Source organism: Penicillium macrosclerotiorum, assembly GCF_028827735.1.
Source record: "Penicillium macrosclerotiorum strain IBT 26536 chromosome Unknown utg000012l_segment0_segment0, whole genome shotgun sequence".
Taxonomy (NCBI): domain Eukaryota; kingdom Fungi; phylum Ascomycota; class Eurotiomycetes; order Eurotiales; family Aspergillaceae; genus Penicillium; species Penicillium macrosclerotiorum.
The window spans coordinates 117341-140631 of record NW_026643091.1 but is presented as its reverse complement, the minus strand read 5'-3'; the positions used below and the strand labels follow the sequence as shown (position 1 = coordinate 140631).

At 47.2% G+C, this 23291-nt stretch overlaps 9 protein-coding genes across 9 annotated transcripts; 5 read left to right on the top strand and 4 right to left on the bottom strand.

The window, feature by feature from the left end:
- Positions 1-118: 118 nt before the first annotated feature.
- N7462_011437 (uncharacterized protein) lies at positions 119-964 on the top strand (the record flags this gene model as incomplete). Its single annotated transcript, XM_057083151.1, has 1 exon — positions 119-964. The coding sequence occupies one exon, from the start codon at positions 119-121 to the stop codon at positions 962-964; it is 846 nt and encodes a 281-aa protein (XP_056927890.1).
- A 1050-nt stretch (positions 965-2014) lies between these two features.
- Positions 2015-2432, top strand: N7462_011436 (uncharacterized protein; the record flags this gene model as incomplete). Its single annotated transcript, XM_057083150.1, has 2 exons — positions 2015-2112; positions 2288-2432. 2 exons carry the CDS (start codon positions 2015-2017, stop codon positions 2430-2432), a joined length of 243 nt encoding a protein of 80 aa, XP_056927889.1.
- A 79-nt stretch (positions 2433-2511) lies between these two features.
- On the top strand, positions 2512-2961 carry N7462_011435 (uncharacterized protein; the record flags this gene model as incomplete). The annotated part of the gene is made up of 1 exon (XM_057083149.1): positions 2512-2961. One exon carries the CDS (start codon positions 2512-2514, stop codon positions 2959-2961), a length of 450 nt encoding a protein of 149 aa, XP_056927888.1.
- Positions 2962-5479: 2518 nt separating this feature from the next.
- On the top strand, positions 5480-7465 carry N7462_011434 (uncharacterized protein; the record flags this gene model as incomplete). Its single annotated transcript, XM_057083148.1, has 10 exons — positions 5480-5631; positions 5703-5716; positions 5778-5850; positions 5916-6247; positions 6316-6459; positions 6563-6777; positions 6842-7039; positions 7104-7131; positions 7199-7314; positions 7382-7465. 10 exons carry the CDS (start codon positions 5480-5482, stop codon positions 7463-7465), a joined length of 1356 nt encoding a protein of 451 aa, XP_056927887.1.
- A 1650-nt stretch (positions 7466-9115) lies between these two features.
- N7462_011433 (uncharacterized protein) lies at positions 9116-9875 on the bottom strand (the record flags this gene model as incomplete). Its single annotated transcript, XM_057083147.1, has 3 exons — positions 9116-9496; positions 9545-9580; positions 9696-9875. The coding sequence occupies 3 exons, from the start codon at positions 9873-9875 to the stop codon at positions 9116-9118; spliced, it is 597 nt and encodes a 198-aa protein (XP_056927886.1).
- A 367-nt stretch (positions 9876-10242) lies between these two features.
- N7462_011432 (CAZyme family CE10) lies at positions 10243-12014 on the top strand (the record flags this gene model as incomplete). Its single annotated transcript, XM_057083146.1, has 6 exons — positions 10243-10455; positions 10512-10516; positions 10570-10760; positions 10817-11403; positions 11456-11858; positions 11911-12014. 6 exons carry the CDS (start codon positions 10243-10245, stop codon positions 12012-12014), a joined length of 1503 nt encoding a protein of 500 aa, XP_056927885.1.
- Positions 12015-14629: 2615 nt separating this feature from the next.
- N7462_011431 (uncharacterized protein) lies at positions 14630-14857 on the bottom strand (the record flags this gene model as incomplete). The annotated part of the gene is made up of 1 exon (XM_057083145.1): positions 14630-14857. One exon carries the CDS (start codon positions 14855-14857, stop codon positions 14630-14632), a length of 228 nt encoding a protein of 75 aa, XP_056927884.1.
- Positions 14858-15481: 624 nt separating this feature from the next.
- On the bottom strand, positions 15482-17212 carry N7462_011430 (uncharacterized protein; the record flags this gene model as incomplete). Its single annotated transcript, XM_057083144.1, has 4 exons — positions 15482-16150; positions 16201-16569; positions 16618-17099; positions 17179-17212. The coding sequence occupies 4 exons, from the start codon at positions 17210-17212 to the stop codon at positions 15482-15484; spliced, it is 1554 nt and encodes a 517-aa protein (XP_056927883.1).
- Positions 17213-19732: 2520 nt separating this feature from the next.
- N7462_011429 (uncharacterized protein) lies at positions 19733-23224 on the bottom strand (the record flags this gene model as incomplete). The annotated part of the gene is made up of 1 exon (XM_057083143.1): positions 19733-23224. The coding sequence occupies one exon, from the start codon at positions 23222-23224 to the stop codon at positions 19733-19735; it is 3492 nt and encodes a 1163-aa protein (XP_056927882.1).
- Between the last annotated feature and the right edge of the window lie 67 nt (positions 23225-23291).

The window sequence follows — 23291 nt, the reverse complement described above, 5'->3', positions numbered from 1 at the left end:
CAATGCGATTAGCGGGTGCACTGGATCATTGCTGTCTTCACAATTCTGATCGGAGGGTCCTCGTAGTCTATGACTTATTCTATCCTTCTATCTTGTCTAGAGTTCTATCCCAATCACCATGACCGCTGCCTCGCCGAGATACTCCACCCACTACCTAGGACCCTTGCACCCTCCACAGGTTGCCGGCCACGCCATCAAGCCCTCAGTCGCCCAGACAGTCTGTATCCGAGTCTCCGACCCTCTTGACCACGAGGCCCCCGCCATCCTCCATGCTCCGCAAAGCTACAACCGAACCAACAGCCCCAGCGCCGCGGTTGTTCTAGTGTCCGGTGCGGGTGGCGGCGTCTCCGGTCCTGCAGGAATCTACCCTTCGCTCGCCGACAAACTCGCGTTGCTCCTCTCCCTCCCCTGCATTCGTCTCGATTACCGCCAACCCGCCCAGACAGGCTACTGCGTCGCAGACATGAAAGCTACCTTCGACTACCTCGCCCAGCACTTCGCCGCGACACGCTTTGTCGTCGTGGGCTGGTCCTTCGGCGGGAGCCCCTGTTTCACCGTCGCCGCCAGCGAGCCAGACCGCGTCTGCGGTGTGGCGACGATAGCGTCGCAGACTGCGCGGACGGAGGGTATTTTTGCGCTCGCGCCGCGACCGTTGCTGCTACTCCATGGAGAAGCAGATCATGTCCTGGCGCCATCGTGTTCCAAAACACTGTTCAACCAGTATGGCCCTGGTGGGGACCGCGAGATGCGGCTGTTCCCTGGGGATGACCACGGCTTGACGCAGCATGCGCCGGAGGTTGAGAGGAAGGTTTTCACTTTTGTGGCGAAGTGTTTGGGGTTGAGTGAGTTGGTGGATCATGAGGTGCTCTTGCAGGCAGGTCAAGATCTGGTCCATAGCCGAAGTGAGAGGGTGAAGGAGATGGAGGAGGGACATGATCTTGAAGGCGGGGAGCGGCTGTTCTGAATAAAGAGACTTTTGTCGGAGTCGCTTTATAAATGTAGAAGAAAATGTCTCTTTTCGTTTCGATCTACTATATTGAATGCCAAGGCTCTTTGTAGCTGTTGGCATCTTGAGGAGCCTAGAATGTTGCACTCGCCTAATGACAAACGGCGTTTGCCATCAAGCCACATGATCATCTGCTATAAATTGCAGCTTTAGCCAAAAAAAAAATCAGAGATGGTTTCTTCTCTTCACCATATAATTATTCTTCAACCCCCAACCCCCACCCCCAATCCTCCTTCTCTCTTTTCTATAACCTGATATACATATTACATATACTGCACTTCGTTCCTAACGATCAAGGGATCATCCCTTAATACATCCGTCGGCATGTTTTCAGACACCCATGGGAATGATCAGGAAACAAGACGACGACTGTGGCGATAGTGAAAAGAAGCTCCAGGACTCCCTTTGGGGTCCCAGGGATGCCTCTCGAGAGAATGAATCCGAAAGGACTGATTATAGCGGAAAAAAAAGGACTTCACGCAGGATATACCAATTTTCGAGAAACCCCTCTTCGGGAACAGCTGGTTCTTCAACCTCCTGCCAGCGAAGGTCGCTCTCACTGATGGGTGGAAATCATATGCGGCCAAGTCCCAAACAAGGGAAGAGGCCAGAAATGGCCCCATGACTTCAAGACACAAGGAGACATCTTCTCGGATCGAGTGCCGGTCGACCCAGCTCCGCTGAAAGTAGCCCACGGGCTATTGTCGTTCCCCATATATCAGTTATTACATCCTGTGCAGACGAAAAACTACTCGGCTTATCGGATACCTCTATCATGACAAAAGCGACGGACACATCGGCAGTCGGTCTAGAAATAATTGATGGAAGGAGCTTTGTGGTAAGGCCTCACTCATTACTTGTTGAAATGGTGAAACAACCCAGGGCGTGATTTGCTAATATGGAAATTTTAGATGGATTATAAGCTTGGAGATATATCCTCTTTTTGCCAGTGATTATCAGTCTTCCTCATGAGACTCCCTGTCTGCACATGAACACATACACACCTATATGCCTCTCTACTTTGCCAACTTCCATAAGACCTACAAGAGCCCATATAGACCTTTTTGGGGACTTCGTGTGATTGAGAAACCCCAAGTTGTCGCCAGGTAAGTAAAGTTTTTGATGGCAATAAGACAGCGGGAAAATAAAGCTTATAACTAGAGGTCAACAGGCTCCCCGCGGTCTTGGAGTATCATATATCAAGCTTTCCAAATGTCTCGACTGGGCTCCGGATGTATAGCTTCTGTCCTTACCAAGACTATATCTGGATACTATCTCTAGGATGCCCATCTTTCCGCTGTATACTCTGGACTATGTGCCATCAGTTCCCATTTATGGCCGATTGGCTCACTGGATCAAAGAGTGGGATTTGAATGTCGATAACAAGGCCGTCGGTCTGGATCTCAAACTGCTGATCGGATACTGAGCCTCTGAACCATTCATACGTGCGTCGCCGTATCGGGTGGTCAGCAACCTTAGTGAGCCGGAGAAGGAGCTCCTCCGATATGAGGAGGCTAATCTTCGGCTGTTTGAAATATGCAGCGCAGACCAAGACGACGCTCTCTGCGGAAGACAAAGCAATGCTTGACAGCCTCAAAAATGCGCACCCAACTCCTCGTGAAGAGGCTACCCGGGCTGTCATTCTGACCACACCACGCTCCTTTCACGATCATATTTTGAAGCCACTAGCAGTGTATTGGGATAAGACACCGGAGCGAGAACACGGTACTGCGGGGAATAATTACCATAAATGCAATTGCATCCCCCCAAAGATTAGCCTCCTCATATCGGAGGAGCTCCTTCTCCGGCTCACTAAGGTTGCTGACCACCCGATACGGCGACGCACGTATGAATGGTTCAGAGGCTCAGTATCCGATCAGCAGTTTGAGATCCAGACCGACGGCCTTGTTATCGACATTCAAATCCCACTCTTTGATCCAGTGAGCCAAGAGTGAGGACGGGACTATCAGAAGTTGAGGTCCCGGGCTCGGTTTCAGGTTTCTGGTTGGGCTCCTTAACTCACACGGACAGGAGATTGGGTAGTCATTCTTTTTCGGGCAGCGCAGGGTCGGGTCTGTGTTGTTGTTTTTCGGAAGATGAGATGCTGGAGACTTGTTGACGGACTTCCAAGCTAGAGTGATCCACCGGCTCACAACCACCGATGCTTGCGCGATGAGTGTCTTCCCTAAGCCCATTTCATCGGCCTCGAGGCCTCCTGTGCCGGTTATGGCCTCGGCGTGGAGCATCCACCAGACGGCAAAGGCCTGGTAGGGGAACAACGGACGTTTAAGGCCGCCGATGGCAATCTTGTCCTTCGGGTCGTTGCCCAGGTGTGGGTCATCAATGCAATAGAACCGGCGGCATTCGGCCCAGTAGAAATCAATGTACCGATCGATCTTGAGATTTTCTTGAAATAGACATAATCTTGACATAAACGTTTATTAGACCGGCGTATCCTACTATATTGACATCCTAGTAAGCGCTCAGTAGGATGGTAAAGAAGGTATTGCCTGATTTCTGCCTGAAATGTTATTTCCTACCTCACTCAGCCTTACCTTATTTTCTTCCCGTCATTCCCCAGCTCTCCCGAAACACTGTTTTTACACTGTTTTTTATTACCACCCTCCAGCATGACAAATGTCTTTCAGCATGTAAATCCCCATATAACAGGCATACCCTTGACTCAATCTGAGAAACTCTAGGAGACTGGATTTGAAGCGAACTGAGCTGAAAACTGACGATTTGATGACCACAATCTGCACTTGAACTAGTTTTTGAATTTTGGGCCTCAATATGCTCATGGAGCCTCTTCGGAAGAGAAGCCACTGAATGAGGGTTTTGCTTTTCTGTTCTTTTTTAAGGTCACTGCAAACTTGCATCCTGTTCGCCTGGTCGGATCAAGGGTTTTCGAAGAGGCCTACGGCAATGATTAAGCGATGAGGATGGCCTGACAGCCAATCGTTGAGGCCACATTGAGACAGCGACCCTAGTTTAAATTTACAAACATCCAAATGAGTCTGTGTCGGGCCCATAATTCTCCGCTAAGGGTGGTAAACACAAAGTAAAGGTTGCTTCACAGGGAGGCGGCAAACTCTTCTCTATATCCATCCTCTTTCACTCCCGCCTGCCAAAGTTGCGCTCGAATAATGTGAGTACTGAGAAGCAGGAAGACTTAGCTTAGATCTTCCTACAAATCTCACTAGATATCGTCTCTTCTCACAAGGCCCACAGCCTTTAAGACTCTCTCGATCGGGGATTTTTGCGGGTGGCAATGCCGGGGAAGACACGAATTCAAGCAGAAGATGTTGATCTTAGTCCGATCAAGCAAGTCGTCAGTCTTCAGCTCTCCTCTCTCGCTTCGTGGCGGCCCGTCCTCCTCCCCCCGGGGGGATGGGCGATGGTGGTTGAAATTTACTATAACCAGCCGCATTGTCCCCTGCTTCACTTACTTCCTGACCGATAAAACGGCTTCTGATACTTTTCTTCGATATTGCAACTGAATCACCCTACAGATGGGAAGAGCATGGAAGAAGGAGGTGAGAAACGAATAGCTTGGCAGATATTTCGATTGAAGTTCGACAACAGATCTCAAAGCCAAGATGTTCGCTTGTTTTGTTTTGTTTTGTTTTTTTTTTTTTTTTTTTTTTTTTCATTGAAGGCTCATTGTCTCTGATGTTGTTAGAATAATTCCTCGTTCAGGCTCCCTCGGAATCATTGATGTTGAGCTGGCAACTATTTATCACACCTCGTTTATGGAATTGTTTGAGGGTGAACCCATAGTTGTCAGCGGCTAATGATATACTTTTCGTGTACTTTTTCTAATAATTTCAGAGTGAAAATCCTAGAGCTCGGTATTTCAAACCCACTGAGACAGTTTTTGTATGGAATTTTGGACTGCTGAATGGGCCGTGCTCGTAAATGTGTTCATAAATTGTTCCATCGGGAAACAAGCGGAAAAGACGAAGAATTCATGGTAGTTTCCCGATCCGACATTGACGAAATAGTCAACAGCGACACACGACAAAACAACATGAAGTTGTCTGTTGGGTTAGATTTCTTTTCCGGCTTTCGAGATTGCAGATTCAACACTCGTCCAACAATCGTTCATCACTCGTCTCGCGCGTCACCATCGGCAACCCGGGCAAAATTTCAGATTTGGCGATCGGCAAAGCCGCGGAGAAGAGATTTCGCCGGCTTCGGCATCGCCCGACGACAATCCATCAACTCATTCGGCACGCGGTAGGCGGTACGAGGAAAATCCGGGCTCCACTCAATTCCCCAGAGGGCTTTCAGATTTTTCCTTGGCTGGCTGGGGTACAATTGCATGCAAATTCTCAAAGAGAGCCTGACTACTGAATCATATGTCTAACTGATCAATGCTGGCATAGTTGTCTTGAGTAGATTCCCCGCGGGCTGCAATTCGCCAATATTTCGCCCCGAAGAAATCCCGAGCAGAACCAAACTTTGCCCGCCATGAGTGACGAAGAGTCATATGCCGTTGAGGCAAAGAGGGTCACCGATGAGTCTCTTCAGAAAGATGGCGACAATGAGCTATCAGCAGCCGATCTGGAGCCTTTTGGAAATGAGGACAAGGCTGAGGTCAAGTACCGTACCATGAAGTGGTGGTAAGTCAATGGCTCTTCCTTGCCAGGGGACATAAACTAGTTTATGGAGAACGCTAATCATAGAACACTAGGCACTGTGGAATGCGTGAGTCTTAGATTCTAATTGCAATGCAATCGAAACAATTACTTCTAACACAGGTTTCCAGTCATGATTGCGGAGAACGTCTCAGTCGGCATTCTGTCTCTTCCGTCTGCTGTGGCCACCTTGGGAATGGCACCGTATGTCAATTTTGACTTTCAGAAACTTTAATTTGTGAGGTGTCGTGGCTAACATTGAGACACAGCGCTGCAATCATGATTGTGTTCATCTCTGCCCTCTCGTGGTATACGGGATACGAAATTGGCCAGTACAAGCTCCGTCATCCCCAAATTCACAGCATGGGAGACGCCGGCGAGCTCCTGATGGGCCGTTTCGGTCGCGAGTTACTGGGAATCGGCCAGTTGCTGCTCTTGATTTTTCTCATGGCCAGTAACATTTTAATGTTTAATATCTTGATGAATGTGCTGACCGACCACGGCACATGCACTCTCGTTTTTGGTGTGGTTGGACTGATTATCTGCTTCCTTGGTGCTTTGCCCCGGACTATGGACAAGGTTTACTTGATGTCTGTCATTTGTGAGTGGTTTCATTTGTTTGATATGGACGCCCAGATCTTTTGGATCACAGAGTTAATCTCTCTCAAGCTTTCCTAAGCGTTTTCATCGCGACGGTGGTGACCATGGTCAGCGCGGGTGTCGAGAGCAAAGGCGACATCCCGCTTTATTCCACCACAAATGTCGGGTTCCGTGAAGGCTTTCTTGCGGTCACCAACATTATTTTCGCTTACCGTAAGTTGAACCGCTTAAATGAAGGCGATATTTCATGATTATCGCCTGCCGTTGCTTCGTTTTTATGGCAACAAATAAGGAAACTAACCCAAATGTCAATTAGTCGCTCACGTCGCATACTTCGGCTTCATGTCTGAGACTGAGGATCCACGAACCTTCAACAAGTCACTAGCCATGCTTCAAATTGTCGACACGGTCTTGTATCTGATTAGTGCCTTGATTATCTACCGCTACATTGGGCCCGGTGTGGAATCGCCGGCAATCTTGTCTTTGAGTCCTGTCATGAAAAAGGTCGCTTGGGGTCTTGCCATTCCAACTGTGAGTTCCTTAAGTTCTCTCGTATCTCACCACATACTTAGTGCCAAAATCTAACTATACACAGACGATTCTGTCGGGAGTTGTTCTTGGTCATGTTGCATGCAAATACATCTACGTGCGGCTTTTCCGTGGATCTGACAAGATGCATAGCCGCAGTTTCCTTTCCATTGGAACCTGGGTCGCCATTTGTCTGGGTGTCTGGGTCATTTCATGGGTTGTGGCGGAGTCGATTCCGGTATTCAACGATTTGCTCAGTCTTATCGTAAGTCTTTGAGACACTCGCAACTTGGATCTCAAATTTAGGCTAACACAATGGTTTCTACTAGAGCGCGCTTTTTGGAAGTTGGTTCAGCTGTAAGTCTCAGTCATATTCACTCCCTTTTCAAGAGATACAATCCAGTCTAATCTCGATCATTCCCAGTCGGACTGCCTGCTATCTTTTGGTTCCATATGAACCGTGGAAAGTACTTCCAAAACGCTAGGAAGACGTTTTTGACGATCATCAATGTTTTGGTTTTGGCTATTGCATGTGCTATTGTAAGTTTATCACACATTCATCGAGAGTTTCTTTATCTTTATTAGGCTCATATCTGACTTTCTGCAGTGTGGTTTGGGATTGTGGGTTTCTGGCGTTGCAATTCACGAAGACTCGGGGGCTAAAGCTTGGTCTTGTGCTAATGACGTGTGATGACGCTACGATCAATAACTGAAAAGGCTTATTAGCTTTTAATTCGCCTGGTCTTGGAGTTGTCACTCGACATCTCCAGATGAAACCTTTTTGACAGAGAGATATGGTTGTATAGATATATAGACTAGATGGGTAATTGCTATTGGAATAAAATGTATGAGCATTGATAGGGAATTCAAAGACAATATTACATTTGGATCTAATGCAATTCTGTCTGTGTCCACCCCCGCGCGTATGCAGCAGCTTCGCGAGCCGGTATACTGACAGTGTAGTTCGGCTGGCAGGTAATTCTTCCAAATGATATCGTCCCGGCCTGGGATTTCATACCTGCCTGCAATTTACTTGCAAATGCAGACTGAAAGCTGTTGTATATGCTTGCACAAACAGCTCCGCCAATAGCTTTGCCAACTTTTGCATGTAGAGTAATCAACGAAAGGCACATTGGAATGCCGTCCACGAATAGCGTCGAGGGAACTCATTTTTGCGATCCTGAATGGATCCTGTTGATGGTGCGCTTCTTTCGGCTTGACTTTTTACGACTTATCAAATTAAGAGTTTCCGGATTGAGAGATAAGACAGAGAAATATCTGATTCGGTCTGCGTTTCCTTTTACTTCTAATGAAAAGCGAGACCAGATAATCTATCAGGGTTCGCAACATCGTGTGACATGAGCCCAGTCCCTCTTGGCACTCATCAGCAGCTCCGAGACTGTCCTTCAATGATTTTTGGTGCCCCTGGTCTCGGTGTGAAGTTTTCAAAAGCAAATGCTAAATATTACTGATTAGCGGAGGACGCCTGGGGTAGTTTGTACATCCCGTGAATTTGAACCATCCTTTTCCTCCCCTTATAGGTAATACGGAGGTCGATGCTGCCAAGTTTGTTTTCTAGGCCTCTCTGCGCAGGCCTTTTTAGGAATTTTTCCCGATTGCTCCGATGCACGGAACTTCCATACTAGGCAAGAATTTCGACTATCGCCTCAACAAAATCTATGATTGGCTTCTCATCAGAAGGATTGATGTAGACTTTGGGGGCCAATTACAATAGAATTTAATCAGGATCAGAACGTTGCAATCGAAAAGGAGGCCGGTTCCAAGAATTTATTCTTTCAAGGTATCTATGATTTTCAGTTCCCCACCATCTGGTAACTTGACAACGCTTTGCTGAATATCCGTAGTCACAGAGATGTAGGCATCCTGGCCTTCACTTGGAGTATTCTCAGCCCTAATATCGCAGAGTATCTCTTCCTGGCTCTGGCTTGCTCTTAAGCGTCGCAAGTGATTAGCATTTGTGAGTTCAATGGGGGGATATCTTGACCTGTCCGATACATCCTTCGTGGTCCCTCTGAAAAGGCTGGGGAATAGGTAACTCAGGGGACGACGCATCATAGGGAGACAGGCGCAGATAATTCCCATATTACATTCGACCAGAGTCCACACTGAGCGAGGAATAAAGTCCCCTGTTATCAAGTATTGAGTCAATGATTTTTGTCAAATTTCTCATCTCGATTATTTTCGATAAACTCACAGCTTTGATCCAACCCGGTCGAAGTCTGGGATACCGCAACAGTGCGAAGGATACTAGTTATGCAGACACTATTGTTCAACACAACAATTAGAGTGATAATCACTATCAGTGGGAGGGTTTTTGAGCTTACAAGGCTCCAACGCCAAAAACAAACAATAATCCCAGCTTATCACGTTTAGCAAGGTTCAGATGGAGAATTGGCTGTATTGGGAGGATTGCGATCAAGAAATCGGTGGCAGTATTGATTGTTGCAAACGCATACCACCATGCGTTTTTATCCACACAGGCCTTGTTGACAATTTTCTTATCCCACGATGCCTGGATAGGTATGCATTGAAGAATAGTGACAAGGACCGAGGCAACTGTCCATACACCGATAACTCCAAGGTACACCTTTCCCACGCGTTGAAAGGTTTGTGTGATGAAGATCCGTAGATAAAGAAGGACAATTGACGCTTTGGTGGAACCGAGGGCAAGTTTGTAGGGAGTCTGGGCAATAAAAAACCACTGATGATATGTGAGAATTTGATCGAGGTGAAATTATTGATCACATACCATATAGGCTGCATTCCGGCTCTCTCCTAGGTCCGTCTGGTGTCTTCCATAGCCATGTACCACCGCTAGGAGGTCCAGTTAATTGACCAATTCACGAGCTTTCGGAACAGAGACATCACTTGCCCAAATTGATTGTTGCCGTTGTCAGCACCGAGGCCACAAGGCCGATGGTCAAGAAAAGATCATCCCAGCCAAGCTGTGTCGTGTAAATCCGAGTCGTGAGCCGAATCCCCACAAATATCGCAGCAATGAGAACCATCACCAGCGCTATGATGAAGAGGACATAACCCCTATCGGGAATATCGTCCACTGTCTGGCCGTAAAACACCATATTTCACATCTTTGTACAAAAGGCAAGATTCATGAAGGAAGTGGAAAACCTGTATGTATCATTAGGCCATAGAAACAATAACGAGCGCCTCTTTCTCTATAATCAAGCTAACGAGAGGCCAAGGATCACTTCGTCGATTCGTTGGTTTGGATCTCGATCTTGAGAGGCGTAAACGTGGGGGCGAAATCAAAGTTTATGAACATGAAACGACGAACATATTGCAACATTACGATTATGTGTGGAATTGACCAGGATTTGCCAAGACATGCGAGGGCCCACTTCGATTGTATGACTGCACGCGCTATTTAAAATACTTGCAGTGCACTCCTAATAAACTTTCCTTTTCTTTATCTGTGTTCCATGCAAGATGAAGTCAATTGTGTTCGCACTCTTAGCCGTTGCTTCTGCACAAGAGGTGCGACTCGCAACCAGTGGACGGATCCGTGGGCATGAGTCCTCGAAGAATCCCGGGGTCGTTGAATGGCTCGGGATTCCTTACGCGCAGCCCCCGGTAGGCGATCTGCGGTTTGCGCCACCCCAACCTTACACTCAGTCGGGCTTTCAGGTTGCAGCGGATTATGTATGAGCTCAAAATTTGCTACTCTTATAAAAGCAGATCTTAACGTTTTATCTTAGGGAAAGTAAGCCTCATGCAATAATCTGACACGTCCTTCGCCAATTGACCGGAATACAGGGATTGCATGTACTCAGTGTCTAGTCTGGTCGACTACCCGGACAAAACGCAGCAGTTCGACAGCGTCTTCGAGGCATTCGCAGCCATTAATAATAACACTCAAAGTGAAGACTGCTTAACGCTGAATATCTGGTCGAAACCTAAGCAGAATAAGGCTCTGAAGCCGGTTTACGTCCATTTTTACGGGGGCAGTATGTTTTCTGCAAATCCCTCCAAAGAATCTTTGGTTGGTTCTAAATTTGAACAGGATGGACAAGCGGCACAACTGACACGGCCTTCTACTACGGGGGTGAGTTCGCGGAGGCAGAAGATGTACTAGTGGTGACCGTTAATTATCGCATGAACATCTTCGGATTTCCTGGTTTGCCAGGCCATCCCCCTAATCCTGGGCTTCTGGACCAACGTCTTGCTGTCGAATGGGTGAAGGAGAACATCCGGGGATTTGGAGGTGATCCTAAGCGCATCACGATCTCTGGCCAGTCTTGTGGTAGTGCATCTGTCGATTATTGGGCATATGCGTATCCATCCGATCCATTGGTGGCAGGATTCATCTCACACTCTGGAACAGCTCTCAGCTTTGGGACAAACAATCAAACATTCGCAGCCAAGCATTGGTATACTGTTTCCGAAAGTTTAGGATGTGGGTCTTCAGGGGATGTTCTGCCCTGCATGAGAGAGCAGAAGGCGAACGCCATCCTCGCGGCTGCTAGCGCTGTCAAGGTTCCCACCACAAACCCTGCGCGGAAAAACCCAGCCTTCCAGCCTACTGTCGATAATGTGACTGTTTTTGATAATTATAAAACACTCTCCTCGCAGGGGAAATTTGCTCGCATTGTGAGTCAACCCTTACGGACTTTTTTTGGAAAGCTGCTAATCCCAGACACAGCCTTACTTGGTTGGCCATAACGAGAATGAAGCAGGCTTCTACAAAATTTCTGCTTACGCTTCAGGCAACATATTGACCGACCAGCAATGGGATGACTTCAATATGGAAACTTTCTTCTGTCCATCTAATCTTGAAGCAGCGGACCGAAGGCGTCAACACACTCCCGCCTGGCGATTTCAGTACGACGCAGATTGGCTGAACACTCGGCTTTACCCAACTAGCGGTGCTTACCACGGCTCTGAGCTAAACATGATATACGGACAGTCTTCTGAGATTACTGGTATTGCTGAGTCAAAGGCACAGAGCCAATTGAAAACCAAGGTGCGGTCTGCATGGGCGGCATTTATCGCAGATCCCCAGAATGGATTGAAAAGGCAAGGGTGGCCAACCTATAACCCTCATGGTGCGTCTTGTATATTCATTCACCTAAGAATAACCCTTTAATTCTGATCTAGGCCCCACTCTTGCTCATATTGGCTCTGGCAACGAGGCTAAATTTACGTTCAAGAGTACACAAGACTCGGCCCAGAGGTGTGCGAGCTTGTTGGCGGATATCTAAATTCCACTACATGACATACGTTTGGATACTCAAGCTTTTTGAGCTGTAAATAGATCGATATATAGATGACTAGACTCTAGTCCGTATATAAGAATTATTTCAATTCCGTTCAAGTACGTTGCTAGCTTCATTACCCAACCAACCTGTCCATATCTAGCTCATATTGGGTGGAATATTCGCTCCCCCAGCAAACAATGAAGTCTGTGCTAGACTCAGGAAGAATGAAGAGAAGCGGCAACATGGGACTGGTGGAAAATCGGAAACCAGCCAGACAATCTTGCTAGATCGCCAGATCTATCGAACAAATCTGAGAATTTCGATAAATTGATACAGTACTACCATAATAAGTCCTAAGCTGTGTCATACATGGCTCAAACTGAGTTCAAAAATTACTGAAGACTTTCAAGTAAAACTGAACATGAAGCAGCTAAGGACCATGAATTAATATCCAGAGCCATGGATCCAATATTGGTCGGAGATGACTCAAATTTGTGTATTATATATCTCCTTAATTTGCCTCGGCTCTTTGAAGACGGCCTTTTTCTCCGTATGATAAATATTCCAAATTAAGTTGACGTGTTGATAAGGTCTCTTCCTGTTCTTGGCATGTTAGCGCTGTGAGACCTGATAAACAATGTCGACATGGCTCTCACATTTATTCAGTTCTCCTCTTGAGACCCTTTTATGCACAGTTAATTGGCTTGAAATTCCATTTATGAATGCATGCAGGAAGGTGGTCGGTCTCGCGGGCAACAAGCGGCCCCGCCGTCGCGCTCCAAAGCAGGGTGAATAAGGTTAGAAAGGTGGTAATTTGGAGGATTTTCATAGTGGACAAGAACTTCATATCAATAATATTCTCAAATGAACTGTATTCGTTTCGTGTGTGTATATAGATAAGAAGGCTTTGGTATATTGCGACCACCGTCGGAATAGCAGGCAGGTAGAGGCGTTGTTAAAATACTATTCAGCTTGGCACTTCGGATTTAGGGATTACATGGCTCCAGAATTTTCTAGGTAGCTTCAAAGCCAGATCTCAAGGATGATTGGATCATCGCTTGGTCAATTTTGCTCGTTTGGTGCTGCGCACAAAGACAGCATCAAAGCAGCGATCCCCTGGTACTCCTACTTGACCTCTAGCCATAACACCTTTACCCAAAAAGGACATCAATAGGACTTAGGGCGATCTTCCCCCCGAAATCTGTCTTTGTGCTCTCTTGGGGGGCAAAAAGTTCTACATGTGAAAGCAACTTTCAGGAAAGATTCTTTGTCAGCAGCCTGTACCAATCCTCTGCTGAAGCTCTGAAAACCCCTTTTCTCCAAATGAGAATATACGATCCAGACATTAACAATCTAAGTCAATATTAATCAGGCAAGTTTATGTAAGTATCTCAAATTGCCACATCAAGTCAATTCCGACGTCGGATCACTTCCGACGTCATGGTTTCTATAGTTTGCATCAATCAATTTATAGTGCGCAAGTCTGTCTGCGAGGTACTCCGAAGCGGCAAAGATAGCATCTCGACGATTTAATATATTCTGGATAACCTATGATTCGTATAAATAACACGCTTCACTAGTCAGAGCCATTAAGAGGGGCATTACACTCATTCCAGAAGAAATCACTGCCCATGCAGAAGATGCTTCATTCTTCCTTAGCAAATCATCTCACAACAGTGGAAACAAAACCCACCTTGTCCTGTAGTACCAGACGACACAAGTTTCAAATATAACCCTAGTAGACTAGGAGTAGGAACTTAAATACTTCGAGAAGTATAATCTTAAAAAGAAAAGTTAGATACAGTCCAGCGTCTCTAGAGAAGAGTAATCGATATAGAAAAAATAATAAAGGGAGCCTAGCTATAGGAAGATAGGTACCTATTAAGATCCCTATAAAGGATAATTGAATAGTAAATCTAAGCCAAGAGATAAAGTGGAAATATAGCGTGATAAATAGTAGCGTATTCCAAATTATAGAATAGAAATCTAATATAATAGAGATTATATTATAATCGATTATAAGTTATTAAAGGTCTTATCATGTATAGTCCCTCGTATATATAGCTAATAGTATACGACAACAAACCAATTATTATTAAGCCACCGGATGTTAGAAATGTTGCTGGGCGAGATGCTACGTATATCTAGTGTCTATGTTAACAATATCTCCACGATATAAAGTCTTGCAATCGAGAGAGGCTTGGTTACCCTCTAGAAGAGATTTCTTAGGTTTAGCACTATTCACTAGAATTAGATAAAAGCTCGCTGCTCCCTCTTGCGATCACTGCTAAGGTGCTACTTGCAGTGGAGCGGCCTGTTGGTCAGGTAAGGAAAACTGAATACAATATTAAATCGTTGTTGAATCAGAGAAGGATAGTAGAAGTAGATTATTCCAATAAATGAATCTTTTCCCAATAACTGAATCTTCAAGAGCTAACTAGGCAGCTACTAAGGGAAGGGAATTCAGCTCCTCTAGGTGCACATAGCACGAAAGTACCGCAGAAGCACTTTCCACAATTTCATCCCTCTCCAACTAATTGAGACTCGCAAAAGCTGCAAGATTCATTGCGAATGTTTGCCGAAACTATGCTTGTCAGTTCCATCAAAGCCTGATTAGGTTACCGTGGCGAGCCGAGGCCTTCGCGGAGATTGAGGTCGGGACAGACCGAGAAACGGCAAGAGATCGGGCCGAGACCACGCGGTCCACGCCTGACATCGTCGTCTACTCGGACGCCTCGAGACGTGAGGGCTACCCTCGGGCCGCCGTTGTGGCGCTCGACGACAACCTGGAGATCGCCGAATCCCAACAGGTCCAGGTGGTACCGATGGACCACTGGTCGGTCCATGTGGCGGAGCTTATAGGCGTCTTTCATGCAATTGGCGTAGTGTTCAAGGTGGCCTATGAACACTCAATTACCGCAGACCAACGTCAGACAGCAACAATCCCGTGCGACAGCAGATCATCGCTGCAGACAACGGAGAGTGCGCGAAACAGATCAGGATAACGGATCGTCCACGCGATCCTCCAAGCTGCCACTGAGGTTCTAATGGAGGGAATCTCCCTCCGCCTCCAATGGGTGCCAAGCCATTCTGACGACCCTGGAAAGGATGCTGTGGACCAGCTAGCCAAGAACGCCGCCAGCCTAGGCAAAACCCATCCTTTCCGCCCGCTTCTCACAAGGAAAGAGAGCACTCATTCGTCGGGACATCTACGTCCAGTAGAAGCAAGAATGAAATCATCCACCAAGGGTGGTCCCTATTGAAAGGTCGACAACGTACTACCAGCTACTTACACCGGGAGTTATATAGGAATCTGCCGAAGAACCACGCATACCTGTTGCATAAGTCTATCAATGCAACATTTGTAATCGGTGTTCTAGAAAGTTTATTTCCAGACTAAATACCTACGACATTATATAAGCGTTGACAGGAACCTGGTCCGCCATCTGTATGAGAACTTTCGACTGTATCTAAGAGGATAAAACACTTCTACCACCATCCTCTGTAAGCCTGTCTCTTATTTTGATTGTCATATAACCCGAACCTAGCTTGATCATGCCAGGAGAATCAGTTGGGTTAGGCGTAACACCGACCATAGCACTAGGAGAGAAGAGCAACGCCTCACCCACTTGTAGGTTTACAATTCTGTGGAAGATAGATAGCTTTGTGGGAATTCCGAGGGCTCCTTGCTCAGAATCTGCCTGTTTCTCCTTTGCTGGTTGCAAATTCAAGGCTACCGCAGCCACATGAGCTTGCAGTGTGTGTGCCCATGCAGGCGATGAGAACCGATGGACAATAGCGACGGAGCACAGACTTAGAAGGTCACTGGAGATTGTTGGCTCTTGTGTCGATACCAAGATGCGGGCTCCGAGGTGACGTTGTAATCGAACGGTTGAGAGGAGAGTATCGGTAAATCCCTGTGCTTCGACGGAATCCTTCATGTACTGGAAGCCAATTAATGTCAATGTCATTCCGATGTCAGTGGTAAATCGCACCTTATGGGCCTCATCAAGCGCTACGATCCTACCAATCTTGGTTTCCTGCTCCATGAAAATTCCAAAACAGACGTTGAAGAGGCTGCAGGCCGTGTCGGGTGAGATGCACGGACACGAAAGGTCAACAATTGTCAATTGCGAGACCTGATGCCATGAGCTTTTGACGCAACTGGGAAAGTGCTAAAGAAAATTACCTTTGGGATCCAGCTGGAGCCAGCCTTGCTTTTTTTAGATTTTCCTTTCATTTGGTAGCTTGCGCCTGCTTGTAGGGGTACCATGAAGCTTTCAAGGGTATCCAGCCTCTGCTTCAAAGGCTCAAGTTGACCCGCCAGAAGTCCTGAACTAAGGACTCGGCTCTTGAAATCTTGATAGTCAAATTGGGATCCCGCACTTTGCTGCAACAGCCGCATTTCCCGCAAGATTCGCTGTACCGTATGCAAGTATAATGGAACCACACCATTATCGCGATCGACTGCCATAAGATCCAACATACGTTTTGTGTTTAGATCGGACTGGTCTATCTGTAAAGGCTCCACTTTGATGTTGAATCTTGAATAGGTTCCCTGTGGCATTATGAGTGATGATAAAAATAGCGTTTATGCTCACCTTACCTGTATAGTCCGGAGATTTGTTGGAGCGCAGAGGACTCTGACCTTGATGCTTGGATGAGACGCCAGGAAAGCAGCTTCACAGGGTGAGCCACCATTATCACAGATGAATGTATCGTAATGAAAGACAACAGCTGTGAGTGGATTTAAAAGCTTCCCAGCTCTGGAGGGGATCAAACATCCTTCGAGTAGACAGGACAGTGTGTGACTTTTTCCAGAGCCCTGGGACCCACAGATAAACACGCTAGAGGGAGATGAGACATTGAAAAACAACCGGGGGTCGTCTTTCGGTTGTTTAGTCTCTGTATCAATTTGATGAGCTATCTCGATCTCTCTTACACCCCCCAGAAACCCATATTGCAATGGAGCGAGTGCAGGTTGTTTGAGCACTGCACTTGTCAAAATGGGGGCGAGAAGGGCTTCATCACATTCATCATCTGAGTTGCCAATTTTCAGCAAACTCAAATGATATGTCAAATCTTGATCTTGGATTCGTTAGATTTTTCTCTGATATTTCTTGATAGTTGGTGGCAGCAAGAACAGTATGCTTCCTCGGAGACATACCAAGTCGATTCTCATGACACATAGATGAGGACATTTTGGAGTTGTTATATCGAGAAATATTTCCCTAGTATGATTCCAATGACTTACTCTTATAACCGGGCACTGTATTAAGTACCCTCCGGTCAATTAAGATGCAATTGCGGTGAGTATAATATAGAGCTGTGTCGGAAGGGCTGTGATCACAGGCTCGTAAGCTTTGATCAACAAGATCAATAGAGAACAAGCCTCTATTCGGGATACTGTCTAGAAGCAACAAATGTTGCTTTACATTAAAGTGCCACTGATTGGAGGAATCCTGACTGTTACACTTTATTATTAGCGCACGAATGCCCACCCACAAGAATAGCTTCCCGCATAGGGGGCCTCCCACATGGGTGGCCTCCCGCATGGGTGGCCTCCCGCATGGGTGGCCTCCTGCATGAGTGGCCTCCTGCATGAACTGCGAATTAAATAGTAGGTATCGCTATCCCAGTGTCTTAAGTAATGTTCTGATACCGTACTGAAGATTTTGAAACAGACGATGACCGTAATGTGCATTTACTACTGATTCAGGGATAGCTCTCACAACCACGTGCAGCACTGGACACAGCGGCGCTTATGACGGCAATGTCAGCATCAGACGTCTCTAGCCAATTATTGCCATTCTGGCCATGGTTCAGCATCTTCTATGATGACCACGGTTCAGCGGAGTATGAATTTCTGTGGAGGAGCTTATCACGACCATGGCGGACCCTGAGGTGACTATACACAAATTTTATAGTCCCCTGCCAAACGCCTTCTCAGACACCCACACAAATAGACCCAAGGTTGCGCGACCCTACCATACATCAGCATAATGCCAGGAGAGCTTGACTTCTTAGTATTCGTTCATAATGTTTAGTCGTAATCAAAAAGCACCCTCGAGGGGTTCCTCTTCTCTAGGTCTCTATCCTGGACAGATCTACCATGCGAGTACGGCAGTTCCAGCACTAAACAATACACAGTTTGCTAGCACAAAATTTCTTTGGAACTGAATACTAATGAAATAGACCTTAAACATCATTCAGGTTTGCTGAAAAAACAGTGTGCTAGTCCTTTCTTTCCGGCCGTGGATTAGGACTCTCCTAATTCCGCTTATGTCGGTGCTTCTAGGCTGCAATTGGTATCATACATCATCTTTGTTTCAATAATGCATCACTAATATTACTAGAACTTAGGGCATTCTGCCTCACAATTTTTGGTAGTTAGAAGAGGGAAGGGTAACTATTTTCATTCATCATATCTCGCCCCTTTCTACTATGAAAACTAAATGATCTTTAGCTGATATTAAATTAAAACGCAAACAATTGGGTTAAGTGTTGATTCTTCCTTTCAGGTGTTGCATATTTCGCTGCATTGCCTGGTCCTCGACTTCCACCATTTCAGTAAGCTTTTTGGGCTTGTCAATGGCGTGTTCAATGGTTCATTTCATGCGGCCAATCTTCAAAGCTTCAATACCACGAGGTCTGAATTCCGGGTCCAATATCTCCTGTATCATTTTCCACCGAAATGGGCATAAGATTCCTTCCAATATTTGATGGAGGCTCCGGCTTCAGCTCTTGTTCTATCTTCATTCCTTTTAAATTCCCTATCAGCGTCGCAGCTATCGTTAGTATTCTCCACTTGGTTATCATGCCCCCTATAAAAGGCAACTACAGTGCCTACCAGTGTAGCCGTGGATATCAGGGTTTAACCCAATGGCAAACGCAAAGAACCCGTCCCCGTTTAACGCAGCTGCTTGTCCTGCGTCTATCTTTGTTCCCTCTTTGGCCTGGATCGCAACCATTCTTTCTATGTAGTGAACCAGGGCGCTCTACGACAAGCCTGAGACATGCGGGCAGGATTAGATAAGTCAGCGAACAGACCAACAAACCACCACACACCACGATAGAGGAAGCCTCCCAAAAGGGAGAGCAGAAGCAGATGAAGCGAAGAGTGTGTGAAAGTTGATTCTCTCCGTATCGGAGATGCGAAGCTATATCCTGTGAAGACTGTGTACTAGAAAGATATCGTCCAATCAGAGATTTCCCTATTGTGGGCCATTTTCCCCTCCGCAGTAGGTAGGTGTGGGAGTTTTCGAGGGTTTCAAAGACGCCGTGCAATGAGGAACAGTTTTTCACTGGGGTTATGGATCTCCCCTATCATTTCTAATAGGACCGATCATACTTGTGAACTAATATAGCACATTAATAGCTGAACCTATACGCCAAGGGGAAATTGCGTGGTATTCCTTGTGCTCTATCATGACCTCCTTCACTCCTCAAGGGGCAGTATTACAAAGCTACTCGAAGCTGGCAATATTATTTGAAGAGGGTTGGAAAGCAGCAGCGCACTGCAAGATAGTACTCTCTGCCCAGGTTTCAGCCAACGACAATCATGGGATGGCAACAGAAGAATTTACTGGGTCACGTACTGGTCTCTGGCACAATAGCCGCCAGTACTTAGGAGAGAACGAGTGGGGGCATAACGCCCATCGGACAGGGTATTAGAAGTTCAACTGAATCAGAGACCTAAGACTACAGTAGCATATCCATTTTTAAGCACCGTCAAAAACCAAAAGACTTTGAACGCTTGCCCTGCCAAATCCAGCCTCCCGCAAAGCTTTTCTGCCACGGTGAATGGGAAGCTCGGCCACCACGATAATGCTGACGTTCTCGGCACCAATGCCAGCTTTCTTTAATAAAGTCAGGACCGCACAAAGCGTTTTTCCCGTAGCGAGGACGTCGTCAACTACCACTACTGAAGCTCCTTTGGGGATTAGGTTCCTCTCCAACTCGAGGAGCTTCTCGTATGGACTTTCAAACGCTGCTGACGAGATGTGCGACTTACTCATGCCAGCCGAAAAGGTGGGCGGAGGAAGCTTTCTGGCTTCGCGAATCAGGGCTAAAGGTATCCCCATCTGTGTAGCCAACGGCGAGGCAAAAATAAGGCCACCAGTCTCACAACACGCGATGGCTTTAATCTGGGTCCAATCGCTTGTGAAGTGCTTTTGCAGCAAAGAAGTACAAAGGGCTAGCCCGCCAGGCTGCTGGGAGATATTGAGCACGTGACGGAACTCAATTCCTTGGCATGGGAAGTCAGGTACCGAGCGAACCATGTTGGCCAGCCGGAAAAAATCTTCTTCGATCAATGGAAGCAGAGAGTTCTGACAAAAATCTGCTGCTGTTTGGCTTCCCATATGGTCGTTATAGAATACGAAGGTTGGACGGCCGTCATGAATTTCTAGACTGGGGGCGTATTTGTTATAGTTCTCAGCTTCCCAGTGGCACTCAAAATCATTATCGCGATGGGACTCTCCTGTAGGACGCCCCGCCTCGTGAATGGTCTGGACGCGGACCTCCAGCAATTTTCTACTGGGTACCAAATGCGAAAAGGCTGCTACTGGTGCCTCGTCTCTCATTCCGGTGATTAGCAATACGTCAACTTCTTGGGCGTCACGCACGATGTCCAAGAAATGTTCCTCCGGCAACCCCGGCCGATCCTGCATTTGCTCGCGGTAGAACCTTGTGAGCGCTGGTCGGTGCTGCTCTTTGTAGGCACGATCTTCAAGCAAGCGATTGAAATCGGCGCCTGTTGCTATTGCGTACTCACTCTTCGTCGCATCGCTAATGCTGACTGCGCGCACCTTGAGACCTTCAGGGTTATGCGCTATGAATATGGAGGCCCAGATGCTAGCGCAGTAGTCCTTGCCGGCGCCGTTTTCTCCCGTAACAAGGATTATCAGGGTTTGTTCCATCGCTACTTTCCGAAGTGGACAGGCGTATGCCAGCACGTTCTTTGGATCTGATTCTTGCTTTAGGCAAGCCAAGCGATTCCGGTTCCTCCCAAACGCCTGAGCTGCGAGCAAGGCGTCTCTGGGATCTGGCCCAAGATCTGCACCGTAAACTCCACTACTGAAAGGGAGGAGATCGCGGGTAACCCTATAGACCCATTGCGTGGCTGCTTGAGCAAATTTGGTCCCATCTTGGCTGCGAGCCCAGACGCCGGTGATGACACAGGCGAAGTCCCAATCCCTGCAGCCAAAAGCGGTCGCATCGGCCGCCACTTCACGGATCGCCCCCCCGCCTTGCAGTAAATGGACGTAGCAAAGCGATGTCGGACGATTCTCAATTGCCGCCACTAAGCAGTCCGTAATGCTCAGTGCTCCAATATTTTTCAAGAACAAACATCGCTTGAAAGAGGACGTTTTGCCGTTCCCATGCCCGCCGTGCATTTTTGACACATAGATATCGGCTTCAAATAAACCAACGCTGTCCACGACTTTGACACTCTTTTCTGGGCCAAAAACGGTTTCTGGTAGCATGTGTTTTGACCTTGAGTCCTTACACGTAGATTCAACCGAACTGGTGTCGAATAAAGTGACTCCAAGATGCATCTGGCCAGTTTCCCAGTATAGATATGCGTCCGCTGAACAGTCTTGGGAAAGATCTCCCGCGAATTTGTTAAAATCGCTAAGCTTTTCGCGTACCTCGATGCCGTGGCTTACCGGCACATCCCAATTTCGAATCAAAACTGGCGAAGCCACGCAAGCTTTGAAAGTAACACTGATCACGATGCCAATATTGGTGCCAGCCCCTTTAATTGCCCATAGCAAGTCACTCTCGTTACTGGGTCTTTCAGCAGCGGTAGGCTGGTGTGCGCTCGGAACATGGCCAATGCAGAAGACCCGGCCAGAATCAACGCTGACGACCACAGCACCGACGATGGCGTCGCACGCGAGACCATGAAATCTTGCCAAATGTCCGATGCCCCCTTGCAGCCATAACCCGCACCCAACGCTTGGGCGAGCTCCCAGAGGCACCGTGACGCCCTCTAACATGGCTTTATGAACAATATCTCCAGACTTACAGCCGGCCTCTGCAACAACTAACAGTTCTGAATCAGGAGCGGAATCCTCCTCGCCACCCTTTGCCATCACAACATGTACCTGGTTAAAAGCACTCATATCGACTGAAACAACACTCGGCCAAAGGCAGTGGCCGCTGTGACCCCCACCAACAATGGTCAGATTAAGCCCATATTCTAGGGCCCATCGGACACATTGCTGGACATGCCTGATCTCTCTCGGTCTCATAATTCGTGCGGGGTGGTGAAGGCGTGCCTCTCGATTTTTGATCGTCTCATTGCCTGGCAAAAACGGGACTTGTCTCCCTAGCTCTTGTAATGCGGTTGCATGTCTCGTGAAAGAAGCCATGATGTTGGGTGAACTGAAAATGAGACGTTCTGGTTCAGCTTCTTCACGACCGGCCAGGCTGCGGCACAGGTTACGCCATTCAAGCTGGACGACTTTGTCGGTCTCTTCATCCTGCATGACGTACCCGGCCATGAAACGAGAAAAGCGGTCGATTTCCTCATCTTCATTCGCCACAGAAACAATCCCAGTGGGAAAAGACGCCATTTTGTGACACACCAGCCCGTTGAAGTCCAAGGACCGACCGCGATGGAAAATCACTACCATGCCAGCTTCAGGCAATCCAACCAGCATATTCAGCACTCGCTTCAGAAACTGGTGTTTGGGCTTCATGCCATACATGCTATGGCAGAGTATGATGATGTTGAATCTTTGGTCAGCTTCGCTCAGACTGCCACTATTGTCCCTACCGCTGTGTTGCAGGACGAATGGCTTCCGATGGATGGACGGTCGTTGCTTCAGGTTGGGCAACGGGCGCTCTTTGATTGATTTGACACAAAGCCATTTTTCCAACTCGGTAGCGAACAGACCGTTAGACTCAAAGGCGGCGTATGTGCTCACCGTCGCTCTCAGATGTGCCGGCAGATGTCCAAGTATGCTTTTTGGACCCGGCCCGATTTCTAGCACCGAGATAGGAATGCGAGACGCGTAAAAAGGCGCTAGGAGCTCGGAGAGCTGAGGGATAATGAAGTCTCGATAAGTGATCCATCCTGGGCCTTGCACCAAGATATCAAATCCTGCGCTATATTGTGCGTCTGATAACGGCTTTTGAAGGGATGTTGTGCTTTGAAAGGCCCCCTTCCGGAGAGCCTGCTGGAGATAGTTGAGATCAGTCATTTCTTGGCTTGAAATTATACTCAATATAGGCTCTTCAATCTATGAAAGATTCCTCAGGCTGGTTGTT